Raw genomic sequence first — 20,251 nt, 5'->3', positions numbered from 1 at the left:
GTACATTAGCTCTACATGCATTTACTAAAGTCCAAGAGTACTTCATTATAAATAATAATAAGTCATAATATAAATAATCAAGTTACCAGTAGCACAATTTTCCAGCAAGCTTCCCATACACTACTGTCATTTTGTTTTGCACTTTTAACATGTTCTTACATTCAAGGAAAAACTTTAGCTAATTATTAATTATATAGATCAGACTCCATATGGCCGAAATTTATTAAGTGGAGGACAGGAGTTCATCTATGGTGAGTGTTTTTTTTTTTTTTTTTTTAGGTGAGTTTTATGGTTGTGTTCAATTTGGATTTGTAAGATGTTATAAAATATGTTATTGTATGTTACAATACGCTACTCTAATAAAATATTTGAAGATGCAGTGTTTTTTATTAAAGTTATATTAAAGACTTACAGGGCAGCACAGCAGCTTGGTGGATTCTCGGCCAGGTTCGATTTCTGCCTCTGTGTGCATGGTGGGTTTCTTCTGGGGTTTTTGGTTTCCTCCCGACTTAAACTCAAATTCTAGCAAGCATTTTCTGTAGTAATTTAGCTGCTCGGCTACACTGGACAGTTCTGTCCACCAGGGGGCGATGACAACATAGGTTAAAAACAAAAGTTAAAGTTTTCAGTTACAGAGAAAAACATAATTACTCTTATCAAGAGATTTGTTATAAAACATACACTTTATTACAATAAAAAAACTGAAATCTTAAAAATTAGCATGAAAAATACAGGAGTCCAGACATGAGTCCAGCTGTAAGGATGTTTTGACAAACTAGGCCTTTAAGAAAGTGTTCTGTGTCTGTGCATATAGATTAGGATTAGGGCTTTCTTCTTGTACACCACTCATGCTAAACCCAACAATAGTGCGTAGTATGTAATAATGAAAACTTCCAATAAGATGTATTACTTGGGACAAATTCTTTTAACCGCAAAAGTGGTTGCTTGGTGATGAATAGATGAGGGAGGACAGGAGGTATTTTGGACATGTAACACTGTGCAGATTATAGACTCATTTTTGATACAAAAGTATGTAACGTAGTGAATTATCTTTATTTCCATATTCTCTTTGTTAATGGATCAAACCACATTTACAAAATCCTACTTCAAAATCACACCCATACCTTACATCACACTCTCTGAAAATTTAAACTTTAATGTCTTGATGAGTTATTTTAAGGACTGCAATCACTTCAGGATCTTGGTGTTTTAATGAACACTAAAGCTGTCTACTAGCTGTCCATACATCACTGGATTTAAAATGAACATAATAAAATATATTGGTTGATGTCACCTTAAAGGACGTTTTTTTTTTTTTGTCCTCATTAGAATAACACAGTTGGCCTGAACATATTGCACAATAATTGAGTTTTGAGTTTGCATTATAAATGAGCAAACATTTAGACACATTTCAAAATAACAATACATCTCTTAAAATGTGCTTCCCTCATTTTATACCATTTTCTTTTATTGGGTGTATGTTATTTTGTCATGTCCAACATGTTGCTCTGGTTACCTCCCTGAGTGCAAGTCATTCTGATTGTATATCCCTTTTTTTCATAATAATAATAATAATAATAATAATAATAATAATAAACATTTTGTGCCCCTGAAATTGATGTCCACCTTATTATTTTGAGGTAGCCTTTTAAGAAACTGGCCAATATAATTAGTGACATCACCATCATCATTTTATCTTTCTTCAATAGAAGTTAAATATTTCCACTTATATTTTCATCATATTGTGTTTGTAATTTGTTTTGTCAAGCTTAACCTTTTACCATGTCATAGTGAAACATTAATAAATATTCAAACTTTTCAGAAATTTTCAGTCACCTGGCCCATTCTTCCACACAAACGGTCTTTAAATCTTGAAGGTCCTTGGGCCTCTTTTCTCTGCATAGATTTTCTATGGGATTTAGGTCAGGTGATTGACTGGGCCATTCAAGCATCTTGATTTTCTTTCTTTGAAACCACATTGTTTCCTTGGCCTTGTGTTTGGGATCATTGTCTTGCTGAAATGTCCACCCTCTTTTCATTTTCAGCTTTCTGGTAGATGGCAGCAGATTTTTATCTAGAATGTCCCGGTACATTTCTGCCAGTAGTCCTTTCTGAAAAGCAGCCCCAAACCATGATGCTTCCACCCCCAACTTAACTGTTGGTATGGTGTTCTTGGGGTGGTGGGCAGTGCCATTTCTTCTCCAAAGATGGTGTGTAGAATGACTGCCAAAAAGTTCAATTTTGCTTTCATCTGACCATAATATAGTCTCCCAATATTTCATAGGCTTCTCCAAATGCTGTTTTGCAAACTTTAACCAAGCCTCAACATGCTTTTTGTTCTGCAATTGAGTCCTGCGTGGTGAGTTTGCATGGATGCCATGGTGCTTCAGTGCATCGCTTATAGTTTACTTTGAAACAACAGTACCTGCTGATGCAAGGTCTTCCTGACGTTCTGCCCGAGTGGTTCTTGGAGAACTCTCCTGAGACTCTTCTTTGGACTCCTCGGACAGGGGTCTTACGTGGAGCACCTGACCGTGGCCGGTTTATGGTGAACCGATGCTCTTTCCATTTCTGGATAATGGCTCCCACAGTGCACACAGGAACATTCAGCAAATGTGCTGAAATGCGCCCATAACCATTCGCATCAAAATGCTTTTTAACAATAAAAGAGTTCTTTCCTTTTACCCATCATGAAGTCTTACCTGTGTGCCTCCTGGGTAATGAAAAGCCTTTATAAGCCATCAAGTAGGACTGAAGCAGCTGATATTAATTAGTACTGATAGCGGGCAGGGTTTCTCTCTTAATACTGACAGATTTCAGGTGATCTCCTGGCTTTCTATGCCATTTTGCACCTTGCTATCTTTATATGTTAAATACTAATTCCCTGTGTCATTTTACATTATTTATTATGACTCAACTTGTATACTTAAATTTCTTTGTATGATTTCAATATTTGGCTTGATGGCTACATCTGATGAAAATTTTGTGTCAATAGCCCACTTAGAAAGCCCCTTACTGATGAAAATGCTGATGTGTCAAATACTTATTTTCCTCCGCTGTAACAGTGACAGGGTGGACGTATTTCACAATTTGCTTGTACAATTTTTCAATTCAAGACAAGTTTAAAGAAATGTATTATTACGATGATCATACATGGAATTGGAACTTTTTATCTAAAAATATTTCTTTCATCAAATAAATCTGATTCACAATAACATATATTAACAATATCTTATAAAATAAGTTGAACACTAAAATCATGAAACAACAGTTGATTATAATTAATAATATAAAATAAATGTTAGTCACCCCAGACTACAGTATGTCATTGGTGTTACTGTTATACAACATTTCATAATTTGAAATTGTTTTTGCACCAGCGGTCACTAGATGATAAGCACTGGACAAATGCAAAAGGTATTTTAGATGTCTCGCTTCATTTGTTGAGAAATTTTAAGTCTGTCATTGGTGTTACTCATTTTATAATTATAAATATCAAGACATTAGTTCTGGAAATCATTAAAAAAACGTGTTCTATTATACATGGAAGCCATTTTGTAAATAGTTCTCTAAATTGTTATTGGTTTTACTGTCATTGGTGTTACCAGCAAAAGAAGTAACACCAGTTATTAAATACATTTTTAAAAATGCATTGAATGAATTGTGGATTCCTAAAGTTTCAAAGTAAGTGAAAGAAGAAATACATTTCCGGAGATTTTTATGACCCAAATTTCACTTTTTCTGTTTATCGACCAAGTTATTATTGTTTTTGCACCTGATATCTTAATTAGTTAGGTTTTCCAAAATATAAATAAATACGTCATTTAAAACCAGGATGAAGCAGTTACTGGAAATAAACGAACACACTAAAAGTCATGCATAGACTCAAAACAAGCTAATATTATCTTTATACCTTTTATTTTTCCCTTCTGCAAGTTTCATATCTGACCACTTCTTTCACCCACATGGCTGGAACAACTTTTTTGTTCATAGACACAGGATGCCTGTGCCAGTGCACCTCTCCGATGTACAAGCTCTTTGGTCCTGAACCCTTTTTTTTTTTTTTTTTTTTTTTTTACACATTTTAGTATTTGTTTCTAAAGCCAGCACAAATTATCTAACTAATAATCTAATTATCTGGGGTGTTAATCTAGGGAAAGCATCAAACTGTGCAGGACAGAAGGTACTCCAGGACTGGGGTACTAATATGATGCATCCATGTCATTCACTTATCACCTATATTGCTTTATTCTGTATACAGAGCCACAGGGGGCATGGAGCCGGCCTCGGAATCTCCAGTGCACCCTGGATGGGGTGCCAATCCAAACACACACTATGGACAATTTGGAAATGTGAATTAGCCTGATCTGTATATCTTTGAAGTGTGGAAGGAAACCAGAGTGACGGGGAGCCTGCACAGGGAACATGCAAACTCCATGCACACAGCCCCGAGGCAGGAATCGAACCCAGACCATGGAGGTGCGAGACGACAGCACTAACCACTGAGCCACAGTGCCTCCATGCAGCCCCTTTTGAATAAAAAATAAATAAATTAATTATTCAAATGTTAAAGATCCCATACCTTTTCCAGATGTTAATCAGGCACGTGCATTTTGAACACCTCAGTTTGTTTTATTGCTGCATGTCATTAACACTATTCAAAAATAAATGTAAAAAACAAGGTAGATTGTAAGGCGTGATATTGCGTTATTACACTATCATGTGCGATTTTCTTTCTTTTCCACCCCAACTGTAAAGTTTTTGTTAATAAACATGTTTATATAAAGAGAACTAGCATTGTTCTGACATAGGAACCTAAAGTCTTGTCCTGTGTTGTTACAGTTAAAAGTGACCCCCATGATTTCCACCGATAGAGGACTTCTCTAGTCGGCGAAGCGGGGCTTTTTCATTTCAGCTGTCGGGAATAAATTTATATAGTTATTGTTAGACCTAGGTTTAAAGATTGGGTTATTTTAAAGCATTCATAAAACATATTTTAGGATTTCTTTAGCATTATTGCTATCCGCTAGCCATAAACAACAACAACAACAACGCCAACACCAGCGCTGGTGACTGGATGCCGGCGAGCCTCGAGTTTGTTTGCTATTTCGGAATAAAACCTTCTGTACTGAGGGACTTCAGACTGTTCGTATGAAAATCAAGTGCTGATTGATTGAGGAGCTGAACGATGTCCACGCTGTCTTTAGATAAAGAACTGCAGGAGCGCTTAAGAGAAGCGAGTGCTATTGGAGACCTTGACGAAGTGCGGACTCTAGTCGAGAGCGGAGTGAACATCAACTCTCAGAATGAAATCAATGGATGGTAGGTTCGAGAATGTTTTTCATCCGATTACACAACCGATCTGCTAGCTCTACAGTTAGCTTAGGGACTGTCGCACTGGAAATCACTATCACTATGAGCGGCTTCATACGACTAGCAAGCTAGCTCTCTGGCCAAACCACAGTAGATAAAAAAAGAAGAAAAAAATAACACTTTTCTAAATGCAGTTCTTATAGAAACAAAAATTGTTTTTCTTCTTTTATTAATGAATTCATTTTTGATGTAATTAATCTGATAGTGTGTATGATGTTGGAGTTACTTGCACTTGTTGGAGTAAACTTCTCTTGGTTTCTTACCTACAGATAAAGACCTTAACCCTTCTGCCGGTGTCGATATAAAGCATGGTTGCCCACGCACTCTTCGTCTATACCTCTTTATCCTGTATACAGGGTCACTGGGGGCCTGGAGCCGATCCCAGGAGATATAGGGCGCAAGGCGGGGTATACCGATCTGTCACAGGGCACACACATGGGCTCGTTCACATGCTACAGGCCATTTGGGAATGCCAGTTAACATAATCTGCATATATTTGGACTGTGGAAAGAAACCAGAGTATCCAAGCTTGGAAAGAACATGCAAACTTTATGCTCACAGACCCGCACCCGGGAGCTTTGAGGCGACGGTGCCAACCACTAAGCCGCTGTACCACCTAATGCATTTTAAGTTCATTCTATTAACCCAATTTCCACTTTATGCACTTTGCAAAAAAGAGTTGTTTGCACCTGTAATTGTTGGAGTAAACTTATTTTGGTTTCATACCTACAGATAAAGACCTTATTGCTGCTTCCAGTGTTGGTAACTAATGCCAAGGAGCTAATACACACTCCAAAGACTGTCGGACATGTCCTGCTCTTGTACAATGATGAGCCATAACATTATGACCTCCCACCTAATATTGAGTATTTGCCAATCCCCCCCACCCCCTTTGCCACCAAAATAGTAATGCACTGTGTGTTTACTCATGTGCATCAGTGAGCATCAGTGAGCCATGGCTGCCCTTGACCCTGTCACCAGTTGTCACCCTGTTCACTGGTTTTTCTTCCAGGGAAGGAAGTATTAGATGTTTTTAGATGTATTAGATGTTTTTTTTTTTTAGGGAAGGTTGGGCTGGAAAACTGTTTTTAAGAGGCGATGAGAAGATGAGGGAAGATGAGGGGGAATGAGACCTACAGTTGTCGTTAATCTAACCTATTGGAATCAACCACCCAAACAACAATGAAGAAAAAGATGTTTTTAAAGGCATAACGTTTCCACCAAATATAAAACAATGGAATATACTGTAACGGTCTGTACCAGGCATGTTATTTGCAAAAGGTTTATATTCAGTTTATGTATTTACCAAATAGTCAAAACTATTTACAATATCCATATGTGTGCTATTATTTCTAACAATTATGCTGACAAAAAGCAGCAGTGGAATAGTGTGCTTTGTTTGCTTGCAAATGTAGGCAAAATGAGAGTTTAACACAAGGAAGTTGTGCACAGGGTGTCAAATAACAGTGATCAGTGATTGGTTGTTGGGGTTAGTGGCTTACGTGACTGCAACTTAAACACTGGCTGTAAGTCGAACCAACCTGCTGTCACTGGCTTATGTGGCACAGAGTCATATAGCGTGCCAGACAGTCAGTACCATCTGCTCACTCTTTGTTGCTACAGGCCTTTTTATATATATATATATATATATATATATATATATATATATATATATAAACTCCCTTAAAGGGTCTTCAATATCGCCAAATCTAGTAACAAAGTCTCCAATCTGGCAACGCTCTACCTTAAACTGGTACTGTCACATGGTGAGTTTCAATTGAGAGATCAGGGATCAGTACAGCTGTGATGCGGTCATAGGCGCGAGGGTGTAGCTCAAATGCCGAAGATATCACAATTGTGCTCATATTCAGCACGACATCATGACCTCGCTTGTGATATTGCATTTATACAGCAATATCCACAGTTCCACAAACACTATTTATTATCAACACATTATGATATTCTAGAGGTGGTGGAGAGTCCTGTAAATCTCAAAAGTTTCTCTTTTTATTTCCTGTTATTACACTTTAGAACATTAGGTAACTCCTGGGGTTTTAGGGATAAATCTTAAATTGCATTAAATGAAAAGCTAGTGGTCTATGTAAGGCATTGGAACAAGGTACAAACCCTGGTTGGTCCAGAGACGATCAAGAATGACTTAGAAGCAGTTATTAAGGGGAAAAATTGTTGTTTAAGATGACATTATCTAGACCCGTATTTATTAAGGTCTTAGAATCACTTCAGGAATCATGTTTTAAGCTAATTTAGGACTAAAGATACTCCTACCTCAGAGTAGGACAATTTAGGAAGCTTCCTACCTTACTTTAGGAAAGCATGTGACATCACTGTTTACGGCACTGAGAGACGAAAAGTAGGCTACACATAGTGTGGTGGTGTAATTTTTACAGTTTTTTTTCCCCGTTATTTTTAAACTGTGAAAAATCTAAATGTTAAAATTGGTGCCACTTGTGTGAAAGCTTTATTTACATGGACAGAACTTAAAGATGCTTGACTCAGCTGCATGAAGTTATCCTGATCGATCAGCTCTAGTCACAACTGTTTCAAGCCCCTATAATAGAGCTGTGTAGAACTGTCATGATCTGATCAAAATTACTTTGTAAAGAAAGCCAGACTGGAGAGAGGATAAAACTCTTTTGGTAAAACAAGTAATAAAAATTAAGGAAATAATTAAAGATACATTTTGCCCTACTCTTACAGTACCTCTAAAGAATAAAAGAGTGAATGGACAGCAATTTGTAAAACCATCAATGCCACCTGTCAGTTTGCCACATGTACCTCTGAGGGGAGTGTTAAAAGGATGGTGTTGATAAAGTGCTGGAATGCTGCAATGAAATTTAAGCTTATAACGGAGAATCTCAAAGAGTTGTGCCGCTGTCAAATAATTTATTATAAATATCTAATATAACATTTTAATTATATCAATTTTGCATACTAAATCTATGATCACATTGCATCTATAACCTTTTGAGTGTTGATGCTGTGCTGACGTTTTTAGTTCACGAGAGCCTCCTCATCGGTGCTCGGGATCATTAGTTTAATGTGTGTGCCATGGATGACTCTGACAACTTCAGGGAAACCAGCGATGTACATGAGCTCATGCAGCATGTTGTGGAAATGTATGAATCTTGATATGATCTGTGGTGCTGCAAGAGCAAAGTTTGATTTATTGTTGACATTGTCAGCTGCGACAAACCCAAATTATCACAGTTGCACCTTTGCTGTTACTAAAAAAATGTAAAATAGCATTCACATTCTTTTGTGTAGACATCATACGAAATGTTCTTTGATGGACCTGTTTTATACCACACCAAGATCTGTCACAAAAAGTATTCCATTTTTGTCCAAAGGTTTGTTTTAATGAGCTCCTTGTCCTTCAGTGTTACCAAAACATCTCTTCTGTGAGCACATCTCTGCCTGAATGTCATTTTCTCGAACATCCTAACCAGTTAAGACACCTCCGAAACTCTCCTAGATTTTTCATGGAGAAAGAAGTGATTATTATTTTTTTTATTAGAATAATGTTGATAAATAGTTTTTACTTATACTTCTAAACGTATGTATAAAATTGCATCAGTGTTTTCTTGCTGGAGGTGCTTCTGTTACTGGTTTTGAATGTGGGTTTTGGCAGGTAGCTGCTCTCACCTCTTTACAGTACTGCGGACCGTTTCGAACTACCTTCACCTATGCTGGTGACCAACAATTAGTGTTAGAAGTGTTATGACACACCATAGTTAAAACTATAGGAGTTATTAACTTCAACTTCCCAGTGCTGTTGTGCTCTATATCACATCTTATCCAGTCAGATTGTTGTATAATTGACATTAAAGTGAAAGAAAACTTTATGGTAAACTTTGTCTGTTGTGTATCGTTCTACCCAGGACGTGTTTACACTGGGCGTGCAAGAGAAACCACAAACACATAGTGGCATATCTTCTGAATTCTGGGGCAGACAAAGAAATTCTCACCTCTAAAGAGGAGTTAGCCGTTCAGTTGACATCCAAACCTGAGATCAGAAGACTGCTTGGAGGTATGCTTTCCAACTTGAAATAAATACCTTTAACCCCTGTATGTGCTGGAATAGGTTTACCTGAGGAGATTTGGGAATATTAGTAATATTTTAGGGCTTTAACTAGCTGATTTATACAGAACACAATAATTACATGTCTGTTACATGTCTGTAATTTGCCCAGATTACTTCATGCATACATACATACATATATGTATAGGACGTGGGCAAGTTTTTACTAGCTTTAGTTCTTGAATTGCATTGAGACAGGTTTGCCGCTACAAAGAGAGCAACTTATTTTATTTATTCATTTACTTACTTATTTATTATTGTAGACTTGCAATATTCCTTTTCTCTCCTTAAATCACACATGATGTAAGTAATATTTTCTTGGGCAGAAACTAGTTTAGATCAAATTAGGCTTGTGTAATATCTAAATAATTCCAGTAAGGTGGAGAAGTCTTGAGCCACCCCTTATGTATTCACATTTCTTGCATTTTAAATATAGTCTTGAGGAATACTTATTCAGAAATCCTGAACGCTAAGCCAACAGAGACCTGTGAATCATAAAAAGAGAATAAAAAAACAATTATCTATCTTAAGACATGAACTAGTGAGAAATAGTTGCAGATGATAAGAGATGATCAGGCCAGTGATTGATATACTGGTGATGCAACAGATGAGTGGGGGAAATGAGGCTGCTGGTAAAGTTGTTATGCAAACAAGCAATTTTTAAAATGGTATCTTCGGTCACTTTGCAGAACCGTTTTTTATAAATGTTTCTATTTGTTTAATTTGATCTACATCATTTTATGAAATGAAGGATGGCTCGAGACTACGTAGACTTATGCATAGTACTGTATAATATAAAATGTTAATGTTTTCTGTTGATGGTTTAATGGAGCCTCATGTCTGTTAAATTTTTCCTGTAGTGGAGGAAGAGGAGAGTGATCTCGAAGTAAAGGAAGCAGAGCTGCCGATTATTCCAAACTATCTCTCTAACACATCCTTCTTGTTTTGCAAAACGGATAAAAACGACCTAAGTGCAACACGACACGTTTCCCAGAATGGCACCAGTGAACATTTGGAGGGTGTTGTCTCAGAGCCGGCCACTTTATCCCCCATACAGCAACAACAACAACAACAGCAGCGCATGTACACAGATGGCCAGAGCCAACCGCCGTTGTCCTACGTTTCCATGGTAGAGCCGAGCAGCATTGTGCAAAACCAGGTGACTAATGGGAGCGTCTCCCCGGAGGCGCATCACAGCAACCATAATGAGTACGCTCACAATCACAGCATCGCCCAGAACAGCCCTGTTTGTCCCCCATTACCTTCAGCAAGTGCAGGATCAAACCCCACCATCACCCGGCAGCAGTCTTTTCCTCATCAGCTAAATGGCTCTCAGACAGGGGGCTCTATGCCTGCCTTCCAGCCTTTCTTCTTTACCAGCACCTTCCCTGTAAACGTGCGGGGTATGTAGCACAGAGATCTGTTTCAAAGCACATATACACAGTGTATCTGTATCTGTCGTAGCATTTTATTTTCAAATAAATAATGAAATTTTTTTTTGCTCTTTCTCTTGCTTGCTCTTTCTCTCTTATTCCGTCTTCCAGAACTTGTTTTGAAGGTGCGGATCCAGAACCCACATGCCAGAGAAAATGATTTCATCGAGGTGGAGCTGGACAGACAGGAGCTGACGTACCGTGCGTTACTGCGGGTCTGCTGCCGTGAACTGGACATTAGTGCAGAGCATGTGGAGAAAATTCGAAAGCTCCCCAACACTATGCTTAGAAAGGTGTGTACTATCATTTTTCAATTTAATTAAAAATTTTTAGAACCCAGATTATTGGGTGCATTGATGAATTCTGAATGTGTAGTATGATCCAAGTTTAAGCATTTGTCAGATTAAAATTTGACTGACCAACATTTTACTCCTTGACTTTTAAATGTGTTAGGACAAAGATGTGGCTCGGCTTCAAGATTTTCAGGAGTTGGAGGTGGTGTTGGAGAAGGCAGAGAGTTTGTCTTTGTTTTCTGGCCCAGGAGGGCTGAATGACAGGCCCTGCTACAACATGAAGGCCTCAAGGCTCACCTACTAGCTCCTGCCTTCAGACCCAGCACAAGGCGGACTAACCCATCTGGGACTGTAGTTCAGAATGCCTAATTTATCTCTAGGTTTTGTTTTTGCCATTCTACAGACCAGATGCCATTCTCCCATATGCCTATAATTCACCCATGCATGTTCCCCATAGCCATTTAAACGAACGATAAAGCCCTCCTCATTATTCTTGCAATCCTTGTTAGTTTTGTCACAAAGTCTTTGGGTTATTCATCCTTCCTGGTTATGACACCCTCTTTCACAAGTCATTGTTTTTGAATATTCAAAATGTTCTACCCTAGCTATGGGCTGTATATCCAAATCTGTCACCTCCCCTGCTGCTGTGTGAAGTTTTCAGATCTGCCTCGCTGCTGTGTTTAATAAAGCCACTGTGTGGTTTTTCACACAGCTCACAGGGACAGTTGTGACCTGTACCAGCACTTCTTATTGTCAGTTCTGGTCATTACCATATATGCACTCCTATTCCAATACAGGCTATTTTAATTTGCACTGGCAAAGCACACAGCAAATTCGCTTGATTGCTAACATCCTCTTTTAAGTGTGTTAGCTTTTCTTAGTTCCACTTGGGAAAGCCATTGTAGTTTGATGTACTTAAATACAGCAGCTTCAGAAACTATAAATGAGGGGTGTTTTTCAAGTTCTGTGTATGTGCGTTTGCCAGGTAATCCCCTGTGCACTTTGAAAAATCACCACAACTAGGAGGAACTTTTTGAATACATCAGTGGTGTTTTGGTGCCATTGCTGCTCCTTCAGTCACTGCTAACCAAAAACTAGTAAAACTGTCAGTCAGAAAACTATCCTCACAATCTTGTATCAAGGCTTAATATAATTTTTCCTCCTGCACTGAATAATGTAGCAAAGATCACTGTTATGTTAATTACATTTTAGTTTTTAAAGGAATGGAAGATTAAAAAACAGGGTTTAATGAATGTGAGCTTCCACAAACACTTTTTTCCTTTAAAGTTTAAGAGAGTTATAAATGGGGCAACATTATTATAATGGATATTGTTCTCTGGACCTAACCGCAGCCCAGGCTTTATATTTAGGAAGCAGGATTCTGCTGATACTCGATAACTGAATGGTCTTGTAGTACTGCTCTATGTACTATGTTTTTTGTTTTTTATATATATATATATATATATATATAAAATAAATTTGACTGTAGAAAGGAGGTTTCAAGGCACACTACAGCTAAAATGGAGCCAAGCATTTGTCTTTGTCTGTCTGTCTATCTGCCTGTCTATGTATCAGTTGTGTTCTGTATGCTCATAAAAATGCTGACTATTCACAAGGTGGTGAACGCTTGATTAAGAAAGCTGCAAAGATTCTGACTGATGTATGGCATCAAAACCTTCTGTGGAAAACTCGCTGTACTAACTGATCATGTACAGGAAGACGAATACAGTTTGACTTAACCTATGCATCCCCAGTCTGATATCGTATGTGTTCTCTTTTCCGGTTTCTCTCACTCTCTCATACACATTTACTCTCAGAAAATTAGAATGTCATGGAAAAATGTATTCTCTTTTCATATCTTAATTTTAAAGGATTAAACCCTAATGTTTTAGGATTATTACTTTTTGTAATTTTTTTTGAATGAAAATCAAAAAGGCCATATCTCAAAATGTAGCAAAGATATATACATCAAGAAAGGATTTATAATACAGGATTTGTTTTTAATTATGCACATTTATGCACATTTATGTACTTGGTCAAGGCTCCTTTAACATAAATCACCGCACTAATGTGGCATAAAGGCGATCAGCCTGTGGCACTGCTAAGATGTAATTGAAGACTAGGATGCTTTGATGGCAGCCAACAGCACGTTTGTATGGTTGCATTGCGCGTTCCTCATCTTCTCTCGTCAAAAGCCTGTAGATTCTCTACGACATTCAGGTTGGGTGAGTTGGATGGCCAATCAAGCACAATGGTCATGGTAACAATAGTTTGTGTTAGTTTGGGCACTGTGGACAGGTGCTAAGTCCTGCTGGAAAAGGCATCAGCATCTCCTTAAAGCTTATTAGCAGATAGAAGCATGAAGTGATCTAAAATCTGGGAGATGGCTGTGTTGACTTTGGAGTTGTGAAACACAACCAGAAGATGACATGGAAACCAAAATCAGCACCGACTGTGGAACCTTCACATTGGACTGCAAGCAACTTGGACTCTGGACTTGGACTTCCTTCAGACTCAGGGCCTTTTGGTTTGGGGTTAGAGATAGTTATTTCCAAATGTAATACAAAATTTACTTTTATGTGAAAAGAGGGCTTTGGACCACTGAGCCAAAGGTCCAATTTTTTTTTTTTTTTTTGCTTAGCCCAGATAAAATGTTTCTGATGTCTCTGCATCGGGAATAGGTCGGTAGTAGGAATTCAACAGCTGGAGCCCATTTTCTAAAGATGTCTGTCTGTGGTTGCCCTTGATACACTGACTCCAGCCTCAATCCACTTCTTTCAATGCTCTCCCAGGTTCTTGAATCAGCTTCAATTGGCAGTCCTTGCATGGCTGTATTCATCTCTGATGCTGTGTATCTTTTTCTCACCCTTTTTTTCCAGGCAACTTTTCACAAATATGCTTAAACACAGCACCACCTATGGCTTACTCTCCTTGTGGAGGATGTCAATGATCGTGCTTTTTTAAAATAGAATTTACATAGTTTTGCATTGCACACTATATATACATATATATACACATATACAGTAAGGTCAATAAGTATTTGATCACCCTGTGATTTTGCAAGTTCTCTTATTTAAAAATCATGGAGGGGTCCACAGGGGTAGCTCAGTGGTTAAGGCATTGGACTACGGTTCGGAAGATCCCAGGTTCAAACCCCACAACCACCAAGTTGCCACTGTTGGGCCCTTGAGCAAGGCCCTTAACCCTCAACTTCTCAGATGTGTAATGAAATAAAAATGTAAGTCGCTCTGGATAAGAGCGTCTGCCAAATGCCCAAATGTAACTGTAAATTTTCAGCATAGGTGCCTTTCCACTGTGAGAAAAAGGTTTGTATTAATTTTTTTAACAATTTATTTGTGAATTACTGTGTCAAATAAGTATTTGATCACTTATCAGCCAGATTTCTGACCCTTAAGGACCAGTTTTTTCCTTTTAAATAGTCCATATGCTTTTTACGGAGCCACTCCTTGGCTTTCCTGGCTGTGTGCTTTGGGTCATTGTCATGTTGGGAGACCCAGCCACGACCCATCTTTATTGCTCTGACTGAATGAAGGAGGTTTTTGCCCAATATGTCACAATACATGGCCCCGTTCATCCTCTTCTTAATACAGTGCAGTCATCCTGTCCCCTGTGCAGAAAAACACCCTCAGAGCATGATGCTTCCAGCCCCATGCTTCACTGTAGGTATGGTATTATTGGGATGATATTCATCATTCTTCTTCCTCCAAACATGGCGAATAGAGTTAAAACCAAAAAGTTCCACTTTGATCTCATCTGACCACAGGACTTTCTCCCATGACTCCTCTTGATCATCCAGATGGTCCCTGGCAAACCTCAGATGGGCCTGGACATGGGCTGACTTAAGTAGGGGAACCTTCTGTGCGATGCAAGATTTTAAACCATGATGTCTTAGTGTATTACTGGTAGTAGCCTTGGAAAGATGGTCCCAGCTCTCTTCACGGCATTGACCAGCTCCTCCCGTGTAGTTCTGGGCTGATTCTTCACCATTCTTAGCATCATTTATATATATTTATATATATATATATATATATATATGCCAGAAAATAAAGCAACATATTAAATAAGCTTGCACTTTCAAACTTGAACAAAAAGAAAGCTGCTAAATTTTGTAAGCAAAAAAGAAGCAGGTGCAACAGTGAAAGTGGGTGGTTCTGCGGGATGCTCATTAAACTTAGTACATAATTTCCTGCATAAATTATACCTGATTTGAGACTGAAGATCCTCAAAGCACTGTCTCCCTGAATAGTGACTTTGTTTCATTCATTACTGTTTTCTGGGCTTTATAGTTTCTTTACTTGCTTTTTTTTTGTCATACAAGGCATTTACACTGTGGCAAAAAAGTATTTAGTCAGACACCAATTGTGCAAGTTCTCTTATTTAAAAAGATGAGTGAGGCCAGTAATTTTTATTATAGGTATACCTCAACTATGAGAGACAAAATAAGAAAAAAAAATCCCAAAAATCACATTGTAGGATTTTTAATGAATTATTTGGTAAATTCCCCGGTAAAATAAGTATTTGGTTACCTATAAACAAGCACGATTTTTGGCTCTTACAGACCTGTAACTTTAAGAGGCTTCTTTGTCCTCCACTCGTTACCTGTATTAATGGCATCTGTTATCAGTATAAAAAACACCTGTTCACAACCTCAAACAATCACAGCAAACTGCACTATGGCCAAGACCAAAGAGCTGTCAAAGGACACCAGAAACAAAATTGTAGACCTGCACCAGGCTGGGAAGACTGAATCTACAATAGGTAAGCAGCTTGGTGTAAAGAAATCAACTGTGGGAGCAATTATTAAGAAATGGAAGACATACATGACGACTGATAATCTCCCCCGATCTGGGGGAGTAACAAGGGCTACAAGGGCTACCATCAGTAGCCCTGCAGTAGCAGTAGCCACTGCGCCGCCAGGTACTCAAATCCTGCAGTAACAGACGTGTCCCCCTGCTTAAGTCAGTACGTGTCCAGGCCTGTCTGAAGTTTGCTAGAAAGCATTTGGATGATCCAGAAGAGGATTGGGAGAATGTCATATGGTCAGATGAAACAAAAATAGAACTTCGTGTTTGGTGGAGAAAGAATGCTGAGTTGCATCCAAAGAACACTATACCTACTGTGAAGCATGGGGGTGGAAACATTATGCTTTGAGGCTGTTTTTCTGCAAAGGGACCAGATGAATGGGGCCATATATTATGGGATTTTAAGTAAAAATCTCCTTTTATTAGCAAGAGCATTGAAGATGAAACGTGGCTGGGTCTTTCAACATGACAATGATCCCAAACACACCGCCCGGGCAACGATGTGGCTTCGTAAGAAGCATTTCAAGGTCCTGAAGTGGCCTAGCCAGTCTCCAGACCTCCACCACATAGAAAATCTTTTGAGGGAGTTGAAAGTCCCAAAACATCACTGCCCTAGAGAAGATCTGCATTGAGGAATGGGCCAAAATACCAGCAACATTGTGTGAAAACCTTGTGAAGATTTACAAAAAACGTTTGACCTCCGTCATTGCCAACAAAGGGGATATAACAAAGTATTGAGATGAAATTTTGTTATTGACCAAATACTTATTTTCCACCATAATTTGCAAATAAATTCTTTAAAAATCCTACAATGTGATTTTCTGGATTTTTTTTATTTTTTATTATTATTTTGTCTCTCATAGTTGAGGTATACCTATGATGAAAATTACAGGCCTCTTTCATCTTTTTAAATGGGAGAACTTGCGAAATTGGTGGCTGACTAAATACTTTTTTGCCCCACATTTGCCCCACAGTTTTAGTTATACAATAAAACAATATTTACATATTTAGTAATACAACAGTAGAATAGTCACATTTGAACAGTTGATATTCAGATGTAGCTGCTATTCATGCTCTAAAATATAGTATATAGTCATTATGTCTGGTACCGAGGTTGATAGGATTGCTGACACACTGCATGGCCAAAAGTATGTGGACACCTGTTTATCAATACCATATACATTGGCATTGACTGTAACCACAGAGTTTGCTGCAATAATGGGGCCCAAACCTGTTTGACAATGACAGTGACCCAGTGCAAAATGAACTCCATAAAGATGTGATTCGCCAAGGATGTTGTGGAAGAACTTGAGTGGCCCTGGGCTTCCCTACAGAACATCTTCAGGGTGTAGTGGTTCACCAACTGGGCAGAGGGTCCTAGATCTGGAAGTGTTTGGCAACAGAGGGAGAGATGACTTTTTTTTTTTTTAACCCATGTCAAATCAACTTGTCTGGTATGGTTCCCCCTAGAGCAAAGATGCACAGACCACTGTCTGGCCAGTACATAAACTGGCTCATGTCTGGCCATGTTATCTACTGTAAGCCTTTTCACCTCTACTGCTGATCCTTCCAATGTTGGACAGATTTTAGCAACTCCGCCACAGAGTGCTACTTGTGTCTCAAAGTCATGTGAAGTCATATCTATTTAGACCTTGCCTTTAAAGTGAACAGTTGTAAAACTGCCATTTTTAGAGGGACTTAAAACATTTCAGTGAGCTGTTAATGGCATCATAACCTTACTGAAATTGACCAAAGCATGTCTCGTTTTCCAAATTCTTTTTCTGAATTAGCAGAATATTTAAAATATCTGATACTAGCATTATTACCCATCATTGACGGCTTAAGAGTTTGTAGAAATAGGAAAAAGGTTCAAGCTGAAAATAAGCGGATCAGCTTTAATAAATTATTGATATTATTATTTCAGACTGAAGCCCATGTACATGTCTGCCTGTCTTTAATAAAAATTAATTATACAAAAAATAAAATTTTCTAAGCTTGAGTATCTTATGCCTTGTTTACACTAAGTTGTACTTCTTTCATCGTCAGCCAAATCAGTGAATCACAGATAAGAGATCAAAAAAGTAGATTGAATAAAGCATGTTACAGTAAAATCAATTTATCCTCTTCAGTGCAAAAGTTTGATTAAATTCTGTCCAGCGGTCGATTTATGACGCACCCACAGTTTGACGCGTGCGCAGTATGCTGTCAGAACTTGCAGTTTATAATCGAGCACATAATTGCTCATAACTTCTCTTCTACTCAACATTTTGATTTCATTTATGGCGTAGGTTTAACTCCATACCTTAATGACTGGTAACGTTTCATAAAGTTCACACATACATACAGTACATACAGACAGACAGACAATTTTCTCAGACTGGTTTCAGGCCCTCCAATGTAAAAAAAAGTTATGGGCGAGTTCTTAACAATGTAAAGACAAAACCTTGCTTACCATGAGTTAGTCATTCTGCTTATAATTGTTATTGTTAGCAAGAGCTCAAGTAAAGAATTTTTAGTAGTGTTGATGAACCCTAACACAAGCAATATGAATGTGGAAATTAACATAATTCATATTTTTTTTTCTTGTGTGTAGCTAATTATAAAGACTAATTAAAAACAAACTATAATAGACTGCCCAGTTTATGGTGACTGATCACTTGGTATGTAGGGCACTCAATCAAACACCATAAAACGGTGTTTAGCTTTACAACAGATGGTTTCTCTTTTAGAAACTATTGCTAATAGAACCTAGAATCGTTAATTGTCTAAATAATGTCACACTTGCAACAGGGCTTCTGAATAGACATGCAAGAAGCAAATAGACACTCATATTTTTGGGATAAATGTATGTACCAAAATTAAAAACATTTTTCGAGCAAGTAAAGTTCAGCTATTAATGCATGATTAATACAAAGTTTTTTTAGTAGCTTCAAGAGCAACCGATCTCAAAATCAAAGATACCTTTTAGAAAACTCCAGACATGACTTCTGATGTTTTCCCTTTTTCTTTTTTATTAAACGATGATTCTGAAAGATTTTTTTTAAGATGCCTAGTTGTATCTGAGACAGTCCACCCTCAGACTGACCAACAATCTGGCCCCTGTTTTAAAATAAAATCTGAAATTTATTTTGCATTTTTACTTTTACATATGCTTAAAAACCTATTTCAGGTGATTTCAATGTGTGTAGTTCAAAGTCCAATCCATCTTATATTCAATATAGGTTCTAAAACTAAAATGAGTTATTGTACATGTTTTGATTTATTGTATATACAGTACTATATGGACATACTGTTTTTATAAGGAGTTATAATGCAACAGAACTTTAAGATATAAAAAGAGAAAGAGAGAGATGTTTAAGTGTTTTAAATAAATACTGAATGGTGGAACTGGGATGGCAGTCAATGTCTTGTAGTAAGAACTCTCTCTCTCTCTCTCTCACTCTGTCTCTCTCTCTCACTCTGTCTCTCTCTCTCACTCTGTCTCAGCATCAGCAGGAGCTCTAAGTTGTTGTTATCCAATATCTATCACATTTCTAGACATATGTGAGGAATGTCAGCTTATTGCTTTCCAGGGGTGAACTGTTAAAGGCTTAAGGGCCACACTATGAAACACAAGCGGCAAGTGCTTTAGATAAATTAATTAATGGTTAAATAACTCTAAAATATACTGTGAGCATTGTTTTTACTGTGATATAAGATTGTTTACACTAAATCTAACATGTTTCCATGTATTTTTCCCAGAAGTGAGAAAATTATTTAAACAGGTTTTTGGATGTTTAGAGGTCTTTAGTAAAATGTAAATTAGATGTGTGTGCATGCTTTAGTGCCCTTTCACTGCCTCTGTCTCTCAATGTGTTTATGTGTCGAGGGAAGTATGTGCATGTGCAGAGAGCAGACACAGTGGGTCTCTGAAAGAGGTTAAGGACAGGGGACTCTGGGCCTCAGTAACCCAGCATGAGCTGAGCATGGGAAGAGCAGACATGTTTTACATATATTACACTGGGTATAGTATCCTTAATAATTACATTCATAAGAACAATAATTATATTTTAAGCATATAATTGAGATAGAAATTTTAAGAATTGTTCTATGTGTTGTGTTGGTGCATGCAGCATGTAGTCACTTCAGCTCAGGGTCCTTTCTGTGCAGTTTTCTCCAGGTTGTCCAGTTTCCTCCTATTTCTCCAAAATATGCAGGAATGTATTGACTATGCTAAATTCCACCTTGATG

At 37.8% G+C, this 20,251-nt stretch overlaps 1 protein-coding gene across 1 annotated transcript; it reads left to right on the top strand.

The window, feature by feature from the left end:
- Positions 1–4,861: 4,861 nt before the first annotated feature.
- Positions 4,862–13,089, top strand: ankrd40 (ankyrin repeat domain 40). Its single transcript, XM_053514126.1, has 5 exons — positions 4,862–5,322; positions 9,273–9,421; positions 10,333–10,875; positions 11,017–11,198; positions 11,359–13,089. The coding sequence occupies exons 1-5, from the start codon at positions 5,189–5,191 to the stop codon at positions 11,500–11,502; spliced, it is 1,152 nt and encodes a 383-aa protein (XP_053370101.1). The 5' UTR covers positions 4,862–5,188; the 3' UTR covers positions 11,503–13,089.
- Positions 13,090–20,251: the final 7,162 nt, after the last annotated feature.

This window comes from Clarias gariepinus, chromosome 16 (assembly GCF_024256425.1).
Source record: "Clarias gariepinus isolate MV-2021 ecotype Netherlands chromosome 16, CGAR_prim_01v2, whole genome shotgun sequence".
NCBI classification, from domain to species: Eukaryota; Metazoa; Chordata; class Actinopteri; order Siluriformes; family Clariidae; genus Clarias; species Clarias gariepinus.
This window is presented reverse-complemented; position numbering and strand designations above follow the sequence as displayed.